The sequence below is a fragment of the Penicillium samsonianum genome (genome assembly GCF_028829775.1).
Source record: "Penicillium samsonianum strain IBT 33392 chromosome Unknown utg000006l_segment0_segment0, whole genome shotgun sequence".
Lineage (NCBI taxonomy): Eukaryota > Fungi > Ascomycota > Eurotiomycetes > Eurotiales > Aspergillaceae > Penicillium > Penicillium samsonianum.
In genome coordinates, this window is record NW_026643264.1 from 1,974,373 (window position 1) to 1,996,542 (window position 22,170).

Here is a 22,170-nt window from a genome sequence, read left to right on the forward strand (position 1 = left end):
ACACAACGTTGTCATCGCCGTTTTGCCCGATGGTGAATATGGAACAGCTTCCGCGGCTAGTGTAGCGACGAACATGCTCAACAGTTTTCACAACATCAGGATCGGCCTCATGGTCGGCATTGGCGGCGGTGTGCCAAGTGAGACCTATGATATTCGTTTGGGCGATGTTGTGGTGAGTGCACCTCGCGATGGCGAGAGTGGTGTGTTTCAATACGATTTTGGCAAGTCGATCCAGGACCAAAGTTTTCAGCATACGCGGTTCTTGAACCAACCACCAGCTGTATTGCGCGCTGCAATGTCGGGGATTCGGACACAACACGAGAGAAAAGGACATCAGCTCGAGGAGGCTATCCACGGCATTTTTCGAAAGAACATGAGACTACGTCGGAAGTACAAACGGCCAGAACCAATCACGGATAGGCTGTTTCTTCCCGAAGTTATCCATCGCCAAGCTGGTTGCGCTGTATGTGCGGTTGATCCTTCGACGTTGGTACCACGAAGTGAGCGGGCGAACGACGAAGATAACCCTGCCATTCACTATGGCCTGATTGCCTCTGGTAATCAGCTGATGAAGGATGCCTTGATTCGAGATCGGCTTGCCGCGGAAAAAGACGTCCTCTGTTTCGAAATGGAAGCAGCGGGGCTGATGAATACTTTCCTATGTCTCGTCATCCGGGGTATCTGCGATTACTCGGACTCACATAAGAACAAAGAGTGGCAAGGGTATGCAGCTATGGTGGCAGCTGCATACGCCAAAGATCTTCTACAGAGGATCTCTCTAAACAGAATTGAAGCCGAGGAGAGGATAAGTGCTGTTGTGTCTGGTTAGTCTAGCGCAGTCTGTTAATTATTACGTCAGCAAATATTGACCTGGGGGCTACTTAGAGGAGCTGAAAGGCATCCAACATCGCTTAGATCAAGCATATAGTCAACACGAGCGGCACTTTAGTGAACAGAAAGCAAGAGTCTTAACGGATCAGCAGCGCCGTTGTTACCAAGTGTTCAAGATCGGCAATTACGCGGAGCAAAAGAACATAAACCCAAAACGAGCTGAGGGAACCTGTCGATGGGCTCTCCAGAGCTCTGAATACATCCGTTGGTGGGAGAGCAACTGCAATGACCTTCTCTGGGTGTCGGCCGACCCAGGCTGTGGCAAGTCTGTCCTAGCTAGATCAGTAATCGATGATTACTTAGACAGCTCTCATCTATCTGTGAGAATATGTTACTTTTTTTTTAAAGACAATGATGAACAGAACGATATTTCTACGGCACTATGTTCGGTACTTCATCAGCTATTCAGCCAGCAACCTCATCTATTACAACACGCCATTGCGACCTGGGAAAAAAATGGGGGGACGCTCCGACAAGAAGTTGATGAGCTTTGGCGGATTTTAATAGCGGCAACATCAGCTGACGTATCTTGCAAGACGATTTGCATATTCGATGCACTTGATGAATGCCGTGAAACGGATCAGCGCCGATTAATTGAAAAGCTCCAAGCGTTTCATCGCCAGCCATCTTCATCAACAGAGGAAACCTGTTTGAAATTCCTGGTCACCAGTCGTCCCTACGATCATATACAGGATCACTTTCGAGCAGTCACCGATTCTTTCCCACATATACATATCAAGGGAGAGGAGCAGAATGACCAAATCCATAAGGAGATTGATCTGGTGGTCAGAATTCAGGTGAGGGAACTAGCTGAGACAGTGCCACTGTCACCAGAGCTTCATCATCGAATCGAACAGCAGCTGCTTCAAATGGAAAACCGTACATATCTTTGGCTACACCTAGCCATTGATGATATCCGCACTACCTACAAAGACAGCCTCCGACCTGCAGAGGATTGGATCACGCTTATTCCGCCTTCTGTGAATGCAGCATATGAGAAGATACTCTGTCGAGTCCCAGCCGGTCTTATGGATAGAGTCAAGAAGATCCTAGAGATCATCGTGGCGGCACGGCGTCCTCTGACCATAAGAGAGATGGCTATGGCCTTGGGAATTGCTACTAGCTCAGGATCAGCAACAACTAAACAGGCTGGGCTAGATCCGATTGGTTTAGAAGGCAAGCTTCGGCAATGGTGCGGCCTGTTTGTCTTTACGAACAACTCGAAGATCTATCTTATCCATCAAACAGCTAGAGAATTTCTCATTGGGAAGGAGAATTCCAGCAATCCCAATTCTGCATACTGGAACAGCCTGACCGATGCGGAAGATCAGATGGCTGAAATCTGTTTGGGATACTTGTTGATGGAGGATTCAGAGTACGATGAAGACAAATCGGGCTCCCTCACTGGGTGTTTCTTGGAATATTCAGCAGTGCATTGGCCCGATCACGTACGAAATATGGCTTTGACTTCAATCCAAAAAGAAACCGACCGAGTGCATCGATTATACGACATAACTGGCAAACCATTCTCAATGTGGTTTCCTATTTTTTGGAAGGCTGTCCGACCATACGAAGAAACTCCTGTAATGAGTGCACTTCATCTGGCAGCATTCAATGGCCATGAACGTGAGGTGCATTCCATACTTGGTGTGGGTAAAGGTGATGTCAATACACCTGATGATACAAAAACATACCCGGTCATGTGGGCTTCATTAAATGGACATGACGGGATCGTGGAACTTCTGCTAGAGCAAGGAGCCGATGTCAACGCTCAGGGTGGACGTCTCGGAAATGCCCTCCAGGCTGCTTGTGTCGGAGGACACGACAGGATTGCACAGATGCTGCTAGATGGAGGAGCCGATGTGAACGCCGAAGGTGGATCTTACGGAAATACCCTCCAGGCTGCTTGTGGTGGAGGACACGGTATGATCGCACTGATGCTGCTAGAGCGAGGAGCCGATGTCAACACCCAGAGTGGATCTTACGGAAATGCCCTCTACGCTACTTGTGCCAGAGGACACGGTATGATCGCACTGATGCTGCTAGAGCGAGGAGCCGATGTCAACGCCCGGGGTGGACCCCACGGAAACGCTCTCCACATTGCTTGCTCTGAAGGACACGACAGGATTGCACAGATGCTGCTAGAGCGAGGAGCCGATGTCAACGCCCAGGGTGGACCGTACGGAGACGCTCTGTACATTGCTTGCTCTGAAGGACACGATAAAATTGCACAGATGCTACTAGAGCGAGGAGCTGATGTCGACGCCCAGGGTGGACCCCACGAAACTGCTCTCCACATTGCTTGCTCTGAAGGACACGACAGGATTGCACAGATGCTGCTAGAGCGAGGAGCTGATGTCAACGCCCAGGGTGGACACCACGGAAACGCTCTCCACATTGCTTGCTCGGAAGGACACGACAGGATTGCACAGATGCTACTAGAGCGAAGAGCTGATGTCGACGCTCAGGGTGGACTATACGGAAACGCTCTGCACATTGCTTGTTCTAAAGGACACAAAAATATCGCACAGATTCTGATAGAGCGAGGAGCCGTTGTCAACGCCCAGCGTAGACTTCACGGAAATGCCCTCCAGGCTGCTTGTCTGAGAGGATACTACCATATTGTGCAAATTCTCCAGGGACAGTATTCTCCTGATCAATCGACCTCCCATCCTTCCCCTTCCAAGAGGCTTAAGGTGTCACCAGGATTCCACATTACCGAGTTCAACTAAAATTGTGGGAAATAATACCTCAATGTCTTTCATTCTTTTGCTCTCTCAGAAATGATGCTGTATAATCATTGCTCTTGGTACCGAAATACTTTATCCATGATCCAGCCATTCATACAATAACGGAATAAGAAGCACACAATTGAAAAAAAAAAAAAAAAAAAAAAACCGTTGCTCCTTTTCAGTCGAACTTGTCTTTGTATAGCTCACTTAAAACAAGATCCTAGACTCATACGATGTGATAGGTACTAGGGGTAGTTAGTCGTAACCCACTGTATTATCACTTGCTGGTATTGTCATATTCACCATAACAATTCTTTGAATAAATGACGGTAGAGTAAAAACTGCGCACTAGTGTCTTGGCAGTGGGGCCTCAAAATAGAAAAGCAATGCTTGGGGGGAAGCTGATTTCGCTCATGACTGTACCGTTTACAGGTCACGGCCAGGACATTTAACGAGAGGCATTGGTAGTGCTCTGCGCAAATTGGCCGTACGGCACCTTCAGGTATTAGAGGCGCGAAAGGGCAAAAAGAAAAAGAAAAAGAAAAGCATCGATCAAAGATATTTTAATTAGAACTATTACTGTACGGGCAGGACTCCGACCGTAACACGAACTATCAATCTTATATTAAAGTATGGCATACAATTCCTTACCCCTGACGGTACGCTATCCCAACGCGAAAGACAGTTTTATTCAGTTCCAGACCTTCCAGACCTTTTAGATAACCAAGTCCGATCTCGCGCAGGACCTCAGGCCCTAGGCACCCTTACGCGAATCAGGCCAGATAGTATTAACGAGTATATCGTCTTTACTACCGACATGTCCGCGGAATTCGTTAAGTGGTGGCTTCAAACCGATTTTGGTAAGAAGAAGCGGCTAAACTGGGAGGTCAGCCGTCGCGCAGACTGCTGGACTGGGTTCCAACAAGTTGCACATACTAAAGATGGAAAGCCTGGCGTTATGTGCAATCGGTGCCGTACAGTTCTTACACATTCAGCTACAAGTAATACTGGAAACTCATCGATGCAGAGTCATCTTGAAGGGCCAAGGTGTCGACAGCGAATTACGAAGAAGGGTAATATCCAGCAACCACTCAGCGACGCGGTATGTTCGAAATAGCCTATATTGAATATTAATACTAATAATGAATTCACAATCTTTTAGGACGAGAGAAGACCAGCGCCTATCTATACCCAAAAAAATGGGAAGAGAAGATACCAAACCTGAGCTTTGCCGTAAACTGAAGGGAGATGGACCCTTGGTTGGCAGTTTTATCATGGATAATATGAAGGCGAACAGAACAGGAAGCTTTGAAATCGGGTGTAGAAACAAGAACTTTCTTCTGCAAATCCCAGCGAGGAAGGAAAATGTGATGCGTAAACCAAGCTGTACTGCGCTGGGTTTCGTACAATTTGACCCTCCGATTAGTCGATCCCCAAGTAGCGTCTATTGAGATATTATGGACTTTGCCTCTCTTCATCTGAATGCGAGTCAGTTAACGGGACGAAGTGAAGAATGTTTGACCTTTACTAGTGAGGTTTTGTCATGGAATAACGGCATTAAATAGAATTGTGTGAAGCTAACGTCCGAGGAGTAGAAGACAATGGAGAAAGCTAAGCCAAAAATTCAAGTACTTCCGTCTCACACACCTCGCTGTGTATAATCTAGGCTGCTTTGCTGTTAGGACTGATAATTTTCAACCACCTCAAACCTTTCTGTTGGATCTTGATCCTAAGCACTACTGGCATGATGGTGAACCAGCCACGTAAAATGAGCCGTTCAGGTGATCCAACCGGCCGACTACATCACTTCTTCCTACAGACTTTCAACCCGAAAACTCTGATAATATGGCGTCTGGGGGGCGAGATCCCCATCTTGTACATGATTACTTTAGTTAAGACCATTGGCATGGCTGATTCTGGCAACCAGCTCCTATAGACAATCTGCAATATATTCCCGAGCGTTGAAGAGGGTGATTAAAATGCATAGTAAACAGCAGAGGAAGGAGCTAGGATGGATTTGATAAATGAATAGAATAGTTACGCATTGCAGCCAAGGGGGCAATCCTAGGAAGGCTAGGTGTAGTTCTCTCGGTTGGGCATCCATCACGAGAGGGTGAAAATAGCAGGAAAGGGTAGAACGCAGATAATTGGGAAGGCGGTCGTTTGAGTTTCCTATATCATAATTTAATACGTGCATCATCCCAAAAAAGCATCTTACGCGGACGCAACCTCCTTGGGAGTTTAATCTGGATTAGGGATTACAAACACTATGCCCAGTTCAGACCGACAGTTTTGTCGTCGCCGGATTGAGCTACAAGCCAGTTTAGAGTTAGTCGTGTGGAAAGTATCAATAGTATTAGTACTTCAATCCAGCTAGTCAACGCTCTTCCTGAACCGGATCCAGGGTCTTGTTGTCGACGCGCCCAATGTTTTTGCGACCGTGAATGCCCGCGTACAATCTGCCGTATGGAACACCGAGTCCTCGCGCCCAAGGCTTGATTTTCGGTCTTTTCCTTCGATGTTTGGCTGCAATAGCCTTTGAAATTCCACCCTCGGAAGCCTGTATTTTTCTTCGGCGTTGTTTAGGGGAGAAAATCACGTACAAATTTGACCAACGGAAGAGGAAATTCCGGTCGTCACATGTACTGTATTGACGGTGTTTTTTTGGAGTCAAAGAAAGACGTACGTTCTTCACTGCCAGGTAACTAGGAATAACTAGAGGAAAGCGGATGAAAATGAACGAGGAAAACTGGGTTAAATTAGGACCAGGTTACTAAAAGTTAACTCCGACCCACGCTGAGTGCCGTCTTGGTCTGGGCCCTCGACAAAAATGGGATTTGCATTTGAATTTAGTCACCCTCAAATTTAGAACCAAGGTCTAATTACCGCTAACATCAAACGGTAAGACCACACCCGAAACTTGTTTGATTCAAAGTAACGTGCACCGATGAAGAGGTAGACGAGAATTTTGCCATGTCCCAAAGATTGCCATATTATCAGAGAACCAAACCTGGGTAAAGCTACTGCTAAAGCGCGGGGCCAACATACATCCAGTGCATGGATATAAACATCTAGTCACTGCTTCATGGCTTGGATGTCAAGAAATAGTTACTCTTCTTCTCGAAAAAGGAGCCGACATCAACCAGGCCGATGGTCACGTTGGAGCGCCACTCCAAGCTGCGGCCTCCTGGCACAACCACATCGAAATCGTGAGAAAGCTTCTAGACAAGTGCGCTCTCGTGAACTTCGAATGCCCAATGAGTGACTACTTCGGGAGTGCGCTCGTTGCCGCTGCAGAGAGAGGGAACTTGGAAGTGGTCATTATGCAATCACATAATGACCACCAGATCGCCAAACCCGCCCTAAGTCTTTCAGAAGACAGTTCTTGTTTATACACCCGATTTCAAAGATCTTTGTTCTGCTCGCCTTCGTATTGCCAGCTGTCTCTCGATCAGACCCGATCTCAGTCTCAGTAAAGGGGTCGCGACGCCACGGTGGTAATGATCGTGAGTGTATAATAGCGACCGATACCGCCTTTTGTGTCAAAACTAGAGAGATCTTCTTTCAAACCTTGATGGTATGATACACTGATGTAGAAATGAATAGCGCGGAAAAAGTTCGTTTTGAAGCTGATCAGATAACAAATACTAGAAGCTTTGAATGCCAGTAACTATAGAAGATACAAGGGTCTAGAGTTAGACATTTGGAGTGCCTAGAAGTCAATCAAACAGGCAACGACCTGTCAACAATTCCGACCCCGTTGCATTCCCAAAAGGGACTCAATAAGCAAGAGTGCGATAATAGGTAGAAAACCGTGTGCAGTCGAAGAGTGATACTCATTGTTAGCCCCTTTTCGTCGAAATCCCCTTCTACATACCGCTTTTGGATGAACTTAGGTTCTTCGTAGTACATTCGCGATCTGCAGTCGGTATAATTATGTTTTAATTAACTGCACTCGATCGTGCCACAGCGGGCGTGTGCGTATAAAGGGCGAAGTGGAATTGGTATCTGGGGAAATCCTTCATGCTGATATACTCAATCCGGCGAAAACATTGTGTGTACACACTCTTAGAGCAGCGTCTTATGAGTAACGTTACGCGCCCACATCACTAGCTCAATTTGGGCTATTGAGACGGCAATGTTATTACATTAGCACAAGCCTGGATCAAGCCAGGTTGTGGACCGGAAGCACGAGTGTATATAAGGTCCACTTCTACCGCCCTACTCTCAAGTAACAGTTTTATGATGAGTAACTTTCCATTCCTCACAAGATATGGTTGCTCGCTGGTACCTGTCCGTTGCAGTATATTCCGAAAATAGGCTTCCCCTTCAAATGCTCTCGATCCGTATATGAAACCAGTTTAGCTCGGATGCGAGGCTAAGCAGACATGTTAGATTATGCTAGTCCTAACATAGATCAAAGGTCGTTTCCGGTACACGCCGAGAAGCAGATTGTGAATACTATGGGGGAAGCCGTTTCTGAAATATACTGCAAGTTTGCATCTACCCCTTTTTTTAAATCAGCAACTTCACCACCGCATTGTGCCCATTCTCTACCGCCCAGGATAAGGGTGTACGGCGGTAGCAGTTGGTTAGATTCACATTCACTTCTTTGCGTTGGAGTAATTGTTCCACTACTTTGTCCATTCCATTCCTTGCAGCCCACGATAGCGGTGTTCCGCAATAGCAATCCATTGAGTTAACATCAACCTTCTCATTTTGAAGGAGGAGTTTAATTACCGCGTCATGTCTGCTGGCAATAGACCAGGACAGTGGTGACAAAGCATCGTCGCCCTTCAAGTTCACATCCACCCCTACCTTTTGGAGTAAAAGCTTCACCACTGTAACATTGCCATTTCTTGCAGCCCAGGACAATGGCGTCCGGTGATACCGGTCAGTTAGGTTCACATCAACTTCCTCATTTTGAAGAAGGAGTTTTACTACGGCGTCATGATTTCTGGCAACAGCCCAGGATAGTGGTGACAAAGCATCGTCGATTTTCAAGTTCACATTCGCTCCGTTTGAAAGCAGACACTTCACCACTTCCTCCTGTCCATTCTCTGCAGCCCACGATAGCGCAGTCCTTTTATTCTGCCTGTCTACCACATTGACATCGGATCCATGCTGAATGCATAGCATGGCCGTGCCTAGATTGCCACGTTGTGCAGCGAATATAAGTGCGTGACTTTCTAAACCTTTGATATCACGTTGATATAAGCGTTGGTTGAAGCATTCATAAAATAGGTGGCAGGTCCGACATAGTGAATTAATATCAGACTTTGAAGTTATGTGTTCTGCGATGATTAAAAGTAGCTCTGCCGGTAGTTTACTTAAAGCCATAGTATAGGTTAATGCAATGCGGGAAAGGTGATAAGAAGAATTACAAAAGCTCCAGTAGTAGGACGACTGCTAGACACTTGCACGTAATAGATTTTTGGTACGGATCGCAAACTGGTACTGGTGGTTCAAATCTACATGAGTTTTATTTTTTACATGGTAGCCAAAAATAGATTCATACCACCTTTCCAACCTTGCAAACATTCCCGCCAATCCACAGTGAAACATGCCCTGAGCTGATGGGTAATTTTCGATTAAATTGCAAGAGATGTATAACATTGGGCTCTATTATATTGTTAAATACTTTTATCGCTAATCTGACGCCATCATGTTCCCCTTCTTTGACGCATCTTCTAAAGTATTTTCACTACGGGCAATGGGGGCGGGAAGCGGTTGCGGAGGGATGCACGTTACTGTACTAAAACTGATCCTCTTTTCTACTTTCCGCTTTGTCTTTTATCCCATATGAAGTTTTATTCTACGGTCGCAGTTAGCCTGCTTCTCACGGTCGGCACCTCTGCGCAGTCAATCATCCACAGTGGTCAAGGCTTTGGAACCTACTACTACGCTATCGACCAAATCGATAGCTGAGGTACTACGTTCGAGTACCAAAACCAAGGGGGAGTAATGTGCAGCTCTGCGACCCTGCTTTCACTTGACCAGGTGGAAACCAACTATGTAGTTGCCAAGAACAACACCCAGCTAGGCACTGGCCCGTCTATGCTGCGGTAAGAGAGTTGTTGTCTCCGTCAATGGACAGCAGTCTGACCTGCAGCTCTTCATTGGATACGGCTGCCAGCGCTGTGGCCTCGGCTCTTCTATCAGCGATATATGGAATGCGGAGGGTGCTCCGGGCCTTGATTTCAGTTAGACCGTCCTAGACAAGTTGTCTGGTGGCAAGCATCGCAGACATGGATATTCTCCTGATATTCTAGAACTGCACTTGACTTTCCTTTTCTTGCAGAAATTGTAAGCTCCCACATCATATCCTAAAAAGTCAGAATTGCCTTAAATGCATTCTGGTTGGAGCTTTCAAACCATACTCTTTTGCCTTGTTACCGAATACACGTATTCCTCGAGATGTCACCTTGGCACCAACCAAAGTCGCAATTTTTCCATCACCAATTAAAGGCGGACGACCCCGCAGTATCACTCCAGTCATACTGGAGGCTTTGTGCGACCATCTGATTGGAAAGCCTGCTTTATATCTGGACGAGATGGTGGTTTTTCTCTGGGACTTTGCACTGTTCTCTCCCACTGACGAATTCAACCCAGAAGAACGAATGACCAATTCGAGCGGAATCCTTCCCGTCCGTTTCCATTGTGAATAGCAAGACAGCTAAACGACTGCAGAAAGAGTAATGGCAGCGTGCTTGACATCAGTTGTTGATCAACATTGCGCTAATTAAAAACCACGGTGCTAGGGCAAATCTCATTATATAACTAGGTGGTATGGTATGCTACCTATATATGCTCGAAATGGAATTGTTCTCTATCAGATGTTCCGAGGCTCAACTGATGCGTCCGTGTTTGAGGATTTCATTGAGTAGATGCCTCAGAATTGTGTGGCCGGAGCCGAAACTTAAGTGTGGAGTGACAATCAATAATCGGGAGGTATCAATGGATACGGAGGAAGACGTTGATTTGGCCCTAAACACCTTCAGGCAGTTATTATTAGTAAATAAAAGTAATAAAATAAAAGTAAGAGAAAGTCAGACACCGAGCCCCGTAATCACTGGTATTAATCAAGTTCAGCATTTATTTGTCGGTTTATTGCTTTTACCATTCACATATTCTTGTCTATGAAAGACCGAAGAAAATGACCTCAAAGAGCGTGGGTTCCGAATCGAAGATATCGCTTGGCTAAAGAAACGAGATAAAGTGCTGGGAACATTTGCTACGCTGGGCATTTGGTTCGACTCCGCAGAGAGCGCGCAATGGATGATCGACGACGGTATTCTTCTAGACGAGAGGTACATTGGAATAGTAGAAAAGTGCGAGAGTTGCAATTGGGAGAAATGGAAGGGCAAAAGCTTGAAATGGTGTTGAGAGCATCCCGAACTAAATTGAATAGTAACACAATCAGAGCGAAACGAAACCCAAAGGTACTTTCTGACATTATGTTCCGACAGTAAGGGTTAACAAAAGCCGCATTCATTGATCACATTATTGATAAATATATCCCTTCCACTTATAGGATCCTCAACAGTGACATGGTGGTGAGCGATTTTGAGACCTCTTAGTACTACCCGTACTTCTCGGAGGAGATCCGCCCCAAAAGTAGGATAGTTCTGAGTCTCCTCGGCAAATTTGTAGTTCTCGTTTCGAAGGAACCCCTCAACCGAGGCCGTAGCTAACATGCAACGAACTGGGTGCTCGGCAGGCAAATTAGCTGCTGAAGCAATGTGCTGAGAGGTGATATCACGTGTGTTGGTATTGACACAGGTATTGAGTGCTATGAGAAAATCAGGAGGTGGATTGGCAACAAAAATGTCCTTGAGGTTCTGAGCCATTTGAGACTCCATCCCAGTAATGCTGCACATGTCCGCAAGCCTCGTAAACTCGATGATAGCTGATACCCGATCTTCAGGGTTTAAAGAATCAAAGGTAACTCTACCCAGGTAAAGCCATTGTAGAAGTCCCTCAAAACTTTGCACTGAGACAACACCATCGACTGCTTCTAGAATTGCTGATTGAGTCTCACCCTCTGAGAACCCGCTTTCAAACATAGCTGCGAAATATGCCGATTCTTTACAGAGTAGTGTTTTTGAAACTGTGTATTCTCGATCACTAGAGTTGATTACAATTCTGACGCAAGGTCCATGATAGTCCGGGAGGAAGCTAAACAACTTATGATTAAGACAAGGCCAATCCCAGAGAAAGCAACCTACTTACGACCTCGCGAATTCTTCGGCGTCTGCATCGGATACTGGGGCCATGTCTTTAAGCAAGCAGGCCAGATTCTCAGCCATAGGGGGGAACGAAGGTGGTTCAGCGAGAAACTTGATATATGAAAAAGAACTTTCAAAGGAAGTCTTTCAAGATAGAATTTCATTAGAGATGGGGCACAAGTTTGACTTGAAAAAATAAAAATTAGTCGTTCGGTTCTGTGTAGAAGGGAATGCCCAGTTACCCCGCTCCAAAGAAAAGTGAAATGAACCGGGACCGCCAGATAGTAGCCAATCACCTTAAACTAATCGCCGACGAGTCACGCTGTAACTCGCAAACCCTAGTAGTTAAAGGCGGGACCACTAGACCCGAAACGTACTAGCACCCGCTAAAACTCAGGGGAACGTCCGCTGAAACTCGCAGTGGGAATATGGGGTAGAAGAGCGCAGTAAAGCATTAGTAGTTGAGTGCTAACGACAGCTAGACTCTCGAGAAGCTCTTGGCTCTCATTTGCTATGGCTTCGTCACCTGGGGGGGGGGGGGGGGGGGGGTCTGGAGTCCAGACTTCCGCAAAGCCCAACTTTGGGCCCAACCCTTGGGCTCGAAACTCGCAAGCGAGGTTATTTCGATGTGTCTGGCCAGTCTTTTTCATGTCTCGTTTATTCTGAGCCTCGATTATATCCTCATAACTCATGACCTTCGCATTACCTACTTTCCTTGCTGGTTGAGATGTTCGACTTCGTTTCTCATTGTTTTGTATCAACAGTCGCCCATTCTCGGTATGTAGAAGGACACGGTCCGCAAATGCCTTTTCTGTTGCATGGGCGAGACACTTGACGAGATTCTTAGAATCATCATCCCATCCACGAGTCTCTTTGTCCACCTGACGACATAAAAGCTTGAGGCCTTCAGCCGTGATAGGAGTTTGTAACTGCTCGACTTCCACGGCATGGTTGGCCGACTGGACAGTTTCTACCTGGGGACGGCAATCACCTCCTGGGGGTGGTTGGATATCTCTAAGCACCCGATCTGGGTTCCACGGGAACAAACCACTTTTGGACCAGCCAGCGATAATATTACGGGATGTCATCGCCGCCTTCCGTGCTCGGTCATACAGAGAACCAAAATGCTCCAAACGCACGGCATTCGCTCCACCACTATATAGTAAGTCGACTTGTTCTCGGTAGGCCGTTTTAAGTGCACTGAACACACCCACGTCACACGGTTGAAGCTTATGCGAAGTATGCGACGGAAGTCGGCACAGGATAATGTTATTCTCAAAACAGAATTTTAGAACTTCAAGTGACTCATGTGCTGCGAACCCATCACTGATCAAAAGACGTGGCCGATCGCCAGCGCGCGCCTTGGTCTGCGGATCGAATACGTGCTGGATCCAGTACAGATTGATGGTGCTATCCGTATATCCATTTTTCGAGCAGGCAAAATGCCACCCAGGAGTGGGGAAAGTGGTCCAGTTACTACGGTGGGTGGAGGCAGGCCATATGATAAGGGGTTTCAGGGACCTACCGTCGGCAGAGATGCATTCAACTGCAGTGACCATAGTCCGTTTTACTCCAGCACCTCGGTATTTGCTCAGGTCGCCTCGACCTACTAATACTTTGATGGAGCCTAGAACACTCAGAAGCACGCCAGTTTCATCCATGTTATAGACATTCTCTGCAAGCACCTCAGCAAGATCAAGCTCCGGCTTGATGATACGAAACCATTCCTGCACTTTATCGTATATACTATGATCGTGTCTTTTCCAGTCGATCGCTTTCAATGTCTTCGATTTGACTTCAGGGTGGCGTTTGTAGAAGGCTTGGGGCCATTTCTTCCCTGGAAGTCGGAGGTCGTCGTCAAGAGGGATGGAGACGGGCGACGAGCGACGGCGCGCGATCTCCCACGCCAAGGCTCGTAAGAACTTGATCGGTAGGGGATATCCATTTTTCGATAAACGTAGAGCATGATCTACCATTGACTTTTCCTCCTGTGGGGTGAGATATTGTTGCTCCGCAGCACGCTCCTTCTTGGAAACTCTACCACGGTCACGGTCGCGTAGCGTGGAGCTTGGAACACCAGTAGATTTTGATAGGGCAAAATAGTTTTTAGTCAGCCCAGAATCTTTGGCTAGGGCGAGTACGCTTGCCGCTGGGTCGTTATACTCAGTCATATAATCTAGCGTTTGTGGTTGTGTAACGGAAAAGCCAAGTTCTCCCAGAAGGTGGGCGATGGCTCTAACCCTGACAGGCACATGACTCGAGGCTCTAAAATTAGACGCGTTCGATACGGTACGAAGCCCGTTACAGTATGGATGGATGGATGGATGATATCATTTACCCTGACCCCTCGCTTTTAGTTGAAACCCTGGATTAAGGTACAAGTGTGATATTCTTCATCTATATGAGGAGATCCAGCTATTTGTAGTTGCAGCAGCTCATCTCCCTGCTGCCTAGTGGAGTGTCTGCCTAACAGGCAGCCACTCCTATAGATCTATATACATCACGTGACCTGGGATCCAACTTCGACGAGAGGTCAGCGTAAATGAATTACACACACACACACAGACTGTATGATGTTTCGGTGTAAAGCCTAGTTTGATATTGAACTTAAAGAACTACCCGAGGAGGATATTCCAATGGATTCTATACAAGAAGTAGACGAACAGAGAGAGGCTGAGCTTATTACGGAGGTGCCTGAAGCAATCAGCGATGGTGAGGATTCTGATGATAATGATAATGATGACGATCCTGTCGGACTTTTCGAGGAGGAGTTTGTAAAGGCGAGTCAACTTTCTCGTCCTTCTATAGTGGTGAGTGGGCGGGAGCGACAACGAAGTGAGTCAGTTGACAGTGAAGATGAGAGTAGTCCCCCTCTTCCTCTTTGTGGAGATGAGAGTGGCACTCAAAAGCGCCCTGGATTAAGAGAAGCAAGGAAGCGTGGTAAACCTAATGATGCTCAATTTGTATTGTATTAATATGATTATATATATGAATTAATGACTGCAATCATACTCCTATACATAGTATAAAAAATCTATTATATGCCAGTGTTATCAACATTTTATCAAATTACTTAAAATACAGAGCCAAATTGCATAAATAATGCAAGTCACGAGGTCGCTCTCGTTGAGTTAACGCCTCCACAATACCAGTTGGCTATCGTTATCGTAATGATTGTATTGCCATATATGAGTCATCGTCATAGTATAGCAATATTACCATCCAGAATTGTTCTGTAGATCTGGCGATCTTGCAAGATCTCCTGCTAAACGTACGTATACCGTAACGAGCGGAGTAACCGTGCCGTAATATTGCAGAGGTACTTCCCTCAACGACCGAGAATTATCCACCATCTTGGGTAGTCAGTTCGTCAAACTCAACAGACATTCATTTGGCCATCTGCTCTTTGCTACAAAAAAGTTACTATCGAAACTAAGTCGGATAAACGGGGCTGTGACAACGGCGAAACTTGACCTCGAAACTCCATTGGATCGCAAACATGTCACACATACGTTGTAGACCCCTCATGCTACTTCCTACTCCAGCTTCCAAGGAAAGGAAGCATAGAGAAGCTGCTTCAGTGGTTACATGTACATATCATCATATAAAAATCTCTGTAAATCCGCGTTCATCGTGTGCGCGTCGGTACTTATACCGGTATATTTCATGAGTCAGATATGACGTAATATTACAATCAATGTACTGTGACAGACAGTACATTACTGCTTTTTCGGAGATACCTTGCTTGATCCGCCAGATCCAAATATGGCGACAAGCTCTCGGCATGGAAACCTTGGTGTCGAGGGGGAGGGTTCCCACGATGAAATATACTCAAACCTGGCAGTAATTTTCGATCAAATTGGAAGGAATATATAGCACAAATATCGATTATTCATTTACCATTTCTTGAGAGCATTTCTAGGTATTATGTTGGATTTTCACTGCGCGTCTTCCAAAGCATCCTCACATCGAGCGGTGAGGGCGGGAAGCGGTTGCGGAGGGATGCACGTTAGAGAACCTTACCATTGTGAATTTTACTAATACGCTCGCTATACCTTGATTTCCGTCATAAAATAAAAGACAAGAATTACAAGCATGAACATGATGGACGTAGATTTGCAAAGATTTTACATGACAATTAGTACGTTTTTACGGCTGGAGTAGTTAATGTACATTTACATTTATTGTTTATGGACTAGATAGAGGCATAAGTTACCTAGAATGCACGAGTAACCGATTCGCCATCGGATTAGGTAGAGTAATCTCAGTAGACAGCTAATTAAACCCTACATTCTTCTCTATGGAATTTTGAGAAGATCGAGAGCGTATTGGTGGCATGGTGGGTGGTTGAATTAACTAAGTGCGAAATCATAGACGTTTTGGGTGCGCAGCTCGCTTGTGGAATTTACGTTAAAAGAAAAACAAAGACCGGCTTTGTACTAAAGAGATATAAAGTCGACCCAATCGCCCATAAATTATAGGGAGGTCTTGGCTCTACAAAAATCGAAGTTCCCTCATCTCTTACCTCTCTACCAATCCCTCTAGGGTTAAATGCGCTATTCGAGTCCGGTAAAATGCCACACCGGAGCCAAGTATCTGCAGCGTCTCGAAACAGAAGATCACTACCTATCCTACCTCCATGGAAACTGCGAATGATCTATGATATGGTAGTCAGCAAAAGACTGACTATAGCGGATATGGCAGAAGCAGCGGACTGCAGCGCGGAATCAATAAAAGAAATTTGTCATTTGCTTCAAATCTTAGCCTTCCGCGAGAATGAAAATCCTCACCCGCCATCTCTAACAGTCAATATCAATATCTTACCGGCAGGTTCCTCCACACCCCCATCAGTCTCAATTTCGGCGACATCTAAGGCTGTGAATATTCACATGACGGGGAATATCACGGTTTCTCTTCCTAGAGAGGGCGCCATCGAAAAACAAGAAGCATGACCGACGTGAGCGCTATCATGCTGAGACGGCCATTGGAGTGGGGCCGAGAAAATAAGAGCTGTCGTCCAGTTGACTATGTTCTGAGCGAAGCATTTACTAGCGCCAAGTCCGGATGTAAGGCGGCGTGGTTTCAGTACGCCCTTCTTGTTTTATTTTTGATTTTCCTATCTGGTTTTCCCGAAATGACTTCCTCTAATTGATTTCCTCGATTGATGTGCAGTTACTTGTGGACACAGGCATTGATTGTGAAAATAAAGATGTCAGTTCCTAAATCAAATAATCCTAACTAACATCATGTTTACTAATAGCCCACGTACTCGTGAAAGCTGTTCGCGCAAACCCAAAAAGTGAACTCATCCTTAGTACTATGCGTCCCTAGCCTAGATCAGTGACTACGTATGATATCACTACGCCTTAATTAAAACACATCGATTCCTTTTTCTTTCGTCTATCCTTCATCTAGTGTACCGCGTCGAAGAGGCTTTGTACAAGATATTTACCGAAGGAATATCTATATATTTTGTATCGAAGCGGCAGCAAATTTTGTTTCGCTTGAAAATAAGTCAACTGAAAATATACCTTCCAGATTAAGAAAAAGATAATATTACTTAGAGGAATATAAATTTAAATGTATTATGTTCAAAATTGGAATTTCATCCCACGGATGGGGCTAAGAAGGAATGCGCTAATGTATCACTACAGTTTAGTCACAATGGCCGACAACTAGTTAAACGTATTTCACATGCGAGTGGATCAGCCAATCCAACCTACTAATTTCAAATGCATATATCTCAACCAAAACTCCATTAAATTAAATACACTAAAATCATCTATCTAGCTGAACATCTATTGATTTTATGCCCTATTTTTCCACAGCCACTACACTTTGGTGGCGCCCGTGTATGTGGTTGTAAATAGGCCTCGCCAAAAACATCTAGAGGGCGGGCGGAGGGCAGGTAAGAGCCTGCCCTCGCCCGCGACCTTTCCTAATTTAGCTGTATAATTCTGCTGAATCACCCTCATAGATCACCGTTATCAAACAGTGTTTTCGTACGAGATATTTTCATACATGCGCTCAGAAATTCGAAGAAACTCACTTGTATTCTGATTAACCATAGTAGGTAATGGTATAATTACAGAATTGTAATACCTTGCCCTGGTACAGCAGCGCCCAACTTCGCCTTCCATGTCCCTCCTCTAAATCCGCGAACCCCGCCGCTCCACCCGGTCGACCTATCCCACAACGTACCGTCCAGGAGAAATTGTTCATCTCCACCGCCTATTCCACCATCACTGCCAGAGCTCTGTCGTTCCAAGGGCAAGTGCTTCATGGTGTCACCCCGCCTCAACTGGCCCAAAATGGCTTCCACTACCAACCACACTCAAGTTAAGTCTACGGGATTAAAAAATTGAAACAATATGATCCCTCATTACCTCCTCTTTTTAATTCGTCAATTTGACAAAATGCCCTAGAATCCGACACAATCATCAACCGAAACAATAAAAAAAACAAAACGACTGGCAATCCCACGTCCGTTAAGAAGCCCACAAATTTTCGACTAATTGCCCAAAATCAACATACTTTGCACCGACATGAGCACACTAGGTATAATGTCCGGGCTAGATACCTACTTCAAAGGCGTCAAGCCATCAGGCTTCAAATTAGTTGTTTGCACATCTTCGTATAAGTTTATGTAAATCAATTCGTTTAATAATCACCACTGGAAACCACATCTTCCGATGGTTGAAAGCATATTTTTATTGAACACTAGGTTTCATATCAAGAAATTTCAAACATGTTACATCTACATTTGCTTATTTACGTCTTTTTCGTCAGGTACTCGGTAGATTGCATGTAGCCGCGAACTTCTTGCAAACAAGCAGCAAGTACTCTCAAACCTTTAGGCCTATATGTCAACAAAGAACACCCTCTGATAGGCTCTGGCGGTTCCTTTCTCCTTGGCTAAGTAAAGAGGATTGCAAAAAGGAACTGCACCTGGCATGGCCCTACACGAGCTTAGTGATACTCGGAAAATGATGGATAATAATGGGTTCCTCGGCTATTTACTTCGTACAGGAAATTAAATTTGATGAATTCAGTCATGTAAGATATTTGCTTTGTTGAGCAACATTTCCAAAACAGGGGTCCAATTTTCAGAGGCCAGATACTGTAAAGCTAGTCTATGCTTCGACAGTGCTCAAACATTTTCCAGCAATACTCTCGCCACAACAAATCCGCCACAGCGACTCAAACAGTTATTTTATGTCTCCGACTCTATCTTCCCAAGAGTGTGGAATAGGCCACAGTAGCTTCCGCTTTCTAACTGCAAAGGGCTCACATTTTTACCAACTCTTTCCATAGCTAACAATCAATTCCAGGATGCCCCTCGAGATCTGGCAGCTGGCACAGATCGAAAGGATCGAAATTGGGTGGAGGGCTTGACTTGGACACCTCCGTTGGTATTATGTGATTGATTGGAATCTTTCTTTATGGGTTTATTCAATTGGAGTTTATTCAGTTGGTCGCACTTAATGAAAAACTAAGCCTACGAAACTTAAACGGAGTAGATTATGCATACTCACATAAGCACGAGCTTGGTACATGTTTCTTGGAGGGCACTTTGTACCTTCGGCATATTACTGCTAGAGTCGCCGTCTAAACCAAGTACGGACTCGATTGACTTAAAACCGGCTTCTAACCTGTCATAGTCATTTGGCCAGTGGGCTTGTTGATGAGTAGGAATGGTTTTCTTAGCTCTGATCTGGTTAAAAAGAGAGTGAACGAGGCTCCTATCATTTTTTACGATAGCGGCGGTGGAAAAGAAAACCAGGCAGCCTGGCGTAGGGGTTCATATTCAATGATTTCTTTCATCTCTAACATGAATATTAGTCTACAAAGATAGAGATGGCATATTAAGGGTCACTCCTTTGGTTTTAATACAATTAAGAAATCTGGGACAAAGGCTCTAATTTTAGTACGAACTAACTATGAATGTGGTGGCGGTACTAAACTTAGCCAGCTTCGTGTTTAATTTTAGGGTAAATCGCATGTACATCAGCAGGCTAGAAGAGCGAAACCAATTTGGATATGAACTTTATGAGTGGATCATGTGGCGAAGAAACAGTGACTGCACAGAAATAGATGCGAGGCCGATTCATCTTAGGTTCAATATTCGGCTCCCGAAGTTCTGGCCGGAACTAGGTTATAACAACTTCACGTAAAGGCTCTTATTACTGTATTAACGGTAGACGCTCTAGTGAATTTTGTGCTTTCCAAGATTTCTGGGATGGTAACAGAGGCAGGGGTTTATCTTGAAAAGTTGGCAACATGGTTTAATTATGGACGAAACATGGAGCACTCAGTTGTAGTAATATACAGGACGCTAAAACTTTATCCGCTATGTAATAAATAAATTAGAATGTCTAAAAATCGGCCAAGATGTCACATAGCAAGATTATGATTAGATTAGAATAATGTAATAAACATTGTAGAAATACCTAATTAGACATTAGTAAGGCTTTAAGCAAACAAGCGCCGACAGTATTGGTTAATGTTCATAATCTGACTCCCCTTTCAAAACTCTTGCGGAACCAGAGAAAACCATCAAATCAAAATCAGTATCCAGATTGGAGGTCCTGAAAGCGTGAGCCTGCGGCTGATACAAATTTTTATTAGCTTGCTCTAATTAAGGCTACGGGACCTGGTCTGTAGGTGGAGCTCTCAGAGGATGGTCGATTTTTGAGCATCGGCCTACCATTTCTACCTACATAAAGCCTCGGGGTTAAGTTTTTGTCCCCATCAGACGTGAAACCCTCTCGGCGTTCTCATATCATTACCAACTACGTATAAAATGAAACCATCTACCGGTACAAAGTCTCTTCTTGGTTACCTAAATATCATTCATGCCTTCATTCCGGGTTTTACGAAGATGGCTAGACTTTTACATCGACTCTTAAATGTTAAAGGAAAAAGCCTTACTTAACTCGTGTACCTCATCGGCAGCCTCGCCGTGATGAGGCCGTATGCCGTTAACATGACTTCATGGCTACAAAACTACTTTAGTAAGTTCGCAAATGCGATTGTGTCGCTGTACACTAACCTGTAGCAGCCTCAACGGTCCATATTCATTCCTCGAGTGAAACCCATGATATGTTAACATCTTGGATCGCATCTAGAGGGCTCGAAGATGCTGCTAGATCCTTCATTGCGAAGGTTAATACCACCCGAAGAAACTATGGAGATAGATCCAGGGCAGTCAAGAAGCCCCCTTCAATTTTTGCCTTACAACGCAGGTTTTTTCATCTGGTTTAAAAAACAACCGCTTCTATGCAAGATCAACGAAGAGGGTACTGGTTACTCCAAATACGAGAATATCTCGGTCACTTGCTTGGGAAGATCCTCAAATATCTTGAAAGCCCTTTTGAAAGAGTGTCAGGATGAATACCTAAACCATATTGAAAACAAAATTACCATATTTGGCCACTGCAGCTCCCAGTGGAGGAAAGAGAAGGCAAAGGATATTAGGCCATTGTCAACTGTCATTCTGAAGGACAGTGAAAAGAGCCCCCTTATCAAAGACATGAAAGACTTTCTCGAGCCACAGACGAGAAATTGGTATTCTCAGCGCCGTCTTCCCTATCGACGTGGATATCTCTTGCACGGACCACCTGGAACAGGGAAATCTAGCTTTAGTCTCTCAATTGCCGGCGAGCTGGGCATGGACATATATGCCGTTAGCATCCCCAGTGTAGACGATCAATCGCTTAAGACCCTGTTTGAACAGCTCCCAGACAATTGTGTGGTTTTACTAGAAGACATCGATGCTGTTTGTTCGGTTTATTCTCGGGAGCTTGGAGCAGATGGCCCCAACAGTGATTCCAAATCGCATGCAGAAAAGAATGGAGTAACTCTTTCCGGGCTTTTGAACGTACTAGACGGCGTTGCCGCACAGGAAGAGAGAGTTGTCATCATGACCACGAATCATATCAAGAAGCTAGACCCAGCGCTTATCCGACCTGGCCGGGTTGATAAGAAGATCGAATTTCAGCTTGCTGACAGGGATGTCGCGACGCAACTCCATCGTTTTATCTTTGATCAGCCGATAGCGCCGTCTTCTGAGAGCACACCTCAAGCAAAAGTCGACCCTTCATCTGAAAGGCAGGCCATTGAGTTCGCTCGTACAGTGCCGGAAGGGGAGTTCAGCCCTGCTCAGATAATGTCATATCTTCTGCAGCACCGACATGCGCCAGGTGTTGCGTTAGACAATGTTCAGAGTTGGATAGAAGCTATGCGTGAAGAAACCAAAAAGGCGAAAGCAAGTACAACCACAACTACGTTTTGACAGTCTACAAACGAGGTCCAAAGGT

At 45.2% G+C, this 22,170-nt stretch overlaps 7 protein-coding genes across 7 annotated transcripts; 4 read left to right on the forward strand and 3 right to left on the reverse strand.

The window, feature by feature from the left end:
• Positions 1–2,729: 2,729 nt before the first annotated feature.
• On the forward strand, positions 2,730–3,623 carry N7471_010765 (ankyrin repeat domain-containing protein; the record flags this gene model as incomplete). The annotated part of the gene is made up of 1 exon (XM_057283484.1): positions 2,730–3,623. One exon carries the CDS (start codon positions 2,730–2,732, stop codon positions 3,621–3,623), a length of 894 nt encoding a protein of 297 aa, XP_057132463.1.
• Positions 3,624–4,440: 817 nt separating this feature from the next.
• Positions 4,441–7,099, forward strand: N7471_010766 (uncharacterized protein; the record flags this gene model as incomplete). The annotated part of the gene is made up of 2 exons (XM_057283485.1): positions 4,441–4,725; positions 6,770–7,099. The coding sequence occupies 2 exons, from the start codon at positions 4,441–4,443 to the stop codon at positions 7,097–7,099; spliced, it is 615 nt and encodes a 204-aa protein (XP_057132464.1).
• Positions 7,100–8,138: 1,039 nt separating this feature from the next.
• Positions 8,139–8,762, reverse strand: N7471_010767 (ankyrin repeat domain-containing protein; the record flags this gene model as incomplete). The annotated part of the gene is made up of 1 exon (XM_057283486.1): positions 8,139–8,762. One exon carries the CDS (start codon positions 8,760–8,762, stop codon positions 8,139–8,141), a length of 624 nt encoding a protein of 207 aa, XP_057132465.1.
• A 2,336-nt stretch (positions 8,763–11,098) lies between these two features.
• N7471_010768 (uncharacterized protein) lies at positions 11,099–11,932 on the reverse strand (the record flags this gene model as incomplete). The annotated part of the gene is made up of 2 exons (XM_057283487.1): positions 11,099–11,801; positions 11,856–11,932. The coding sequence occupies 2 exons, from the start codon at positions 11,930–11,932 to the stop codon at positions 11,099–11,101; spliced, it is 780 nt and encodes a 259-aa protein (XP_057132466.1).
• A 305-nt stretch (positions 11,933–12,237) lies between these two features.
• N7471_010769 (uncharacterized protein) lies at positions 12,238–14,022 on the reverse strand (the record flags this gene model as incomplete). The annotated part of the gene is made up of 1 exon (XM_057283488.1): positions 12,238–14,022. One exon carries the CDS (start codon positions 14,020–14,022, stop codon positions 12,238–12,240), a length of 1,785 nt encoding a protein of 594 aa, XP_057132467.1.
• A 465-nt stretch (positions 14,023–14,487) lies between these two features.
• N7471_010770 (HAT dimerization) lies at positions 14,488–14,826 on the forward strand (the record flags this gene model as incomplete). The annotated part of the gene is made up of 1 exon (XM_057283489.1): positions 14,488–14,826. The coding sequence occupies one exon, from the start codon at positions 14,488–14,490 to the stop codon at positions 14,824–14,826; it is 339 nt and encodes a 112-aa protein (XP_057132468.1).
• Positions 14,827–21,383: 6,557 nt separating this feature from the next.
• N7471_010771 (uncharacterized protein) lies at positions 21,384–22,145 on the forward strand (the record flags this gene model as incomplete). Its single annotated transcript, XM_057283490.1, has 1 exon — positions 21,384–22,145. One exon carries the CDS (start codon positions 21,384–21,386, stop codon positions 22,143–22,145), a length of 762 nt encoding a protein of 253 aa, XP_057132469.1.
• Between the last annotated feature and the right edge of the window lie 25 nt (positions 22,146–22,170).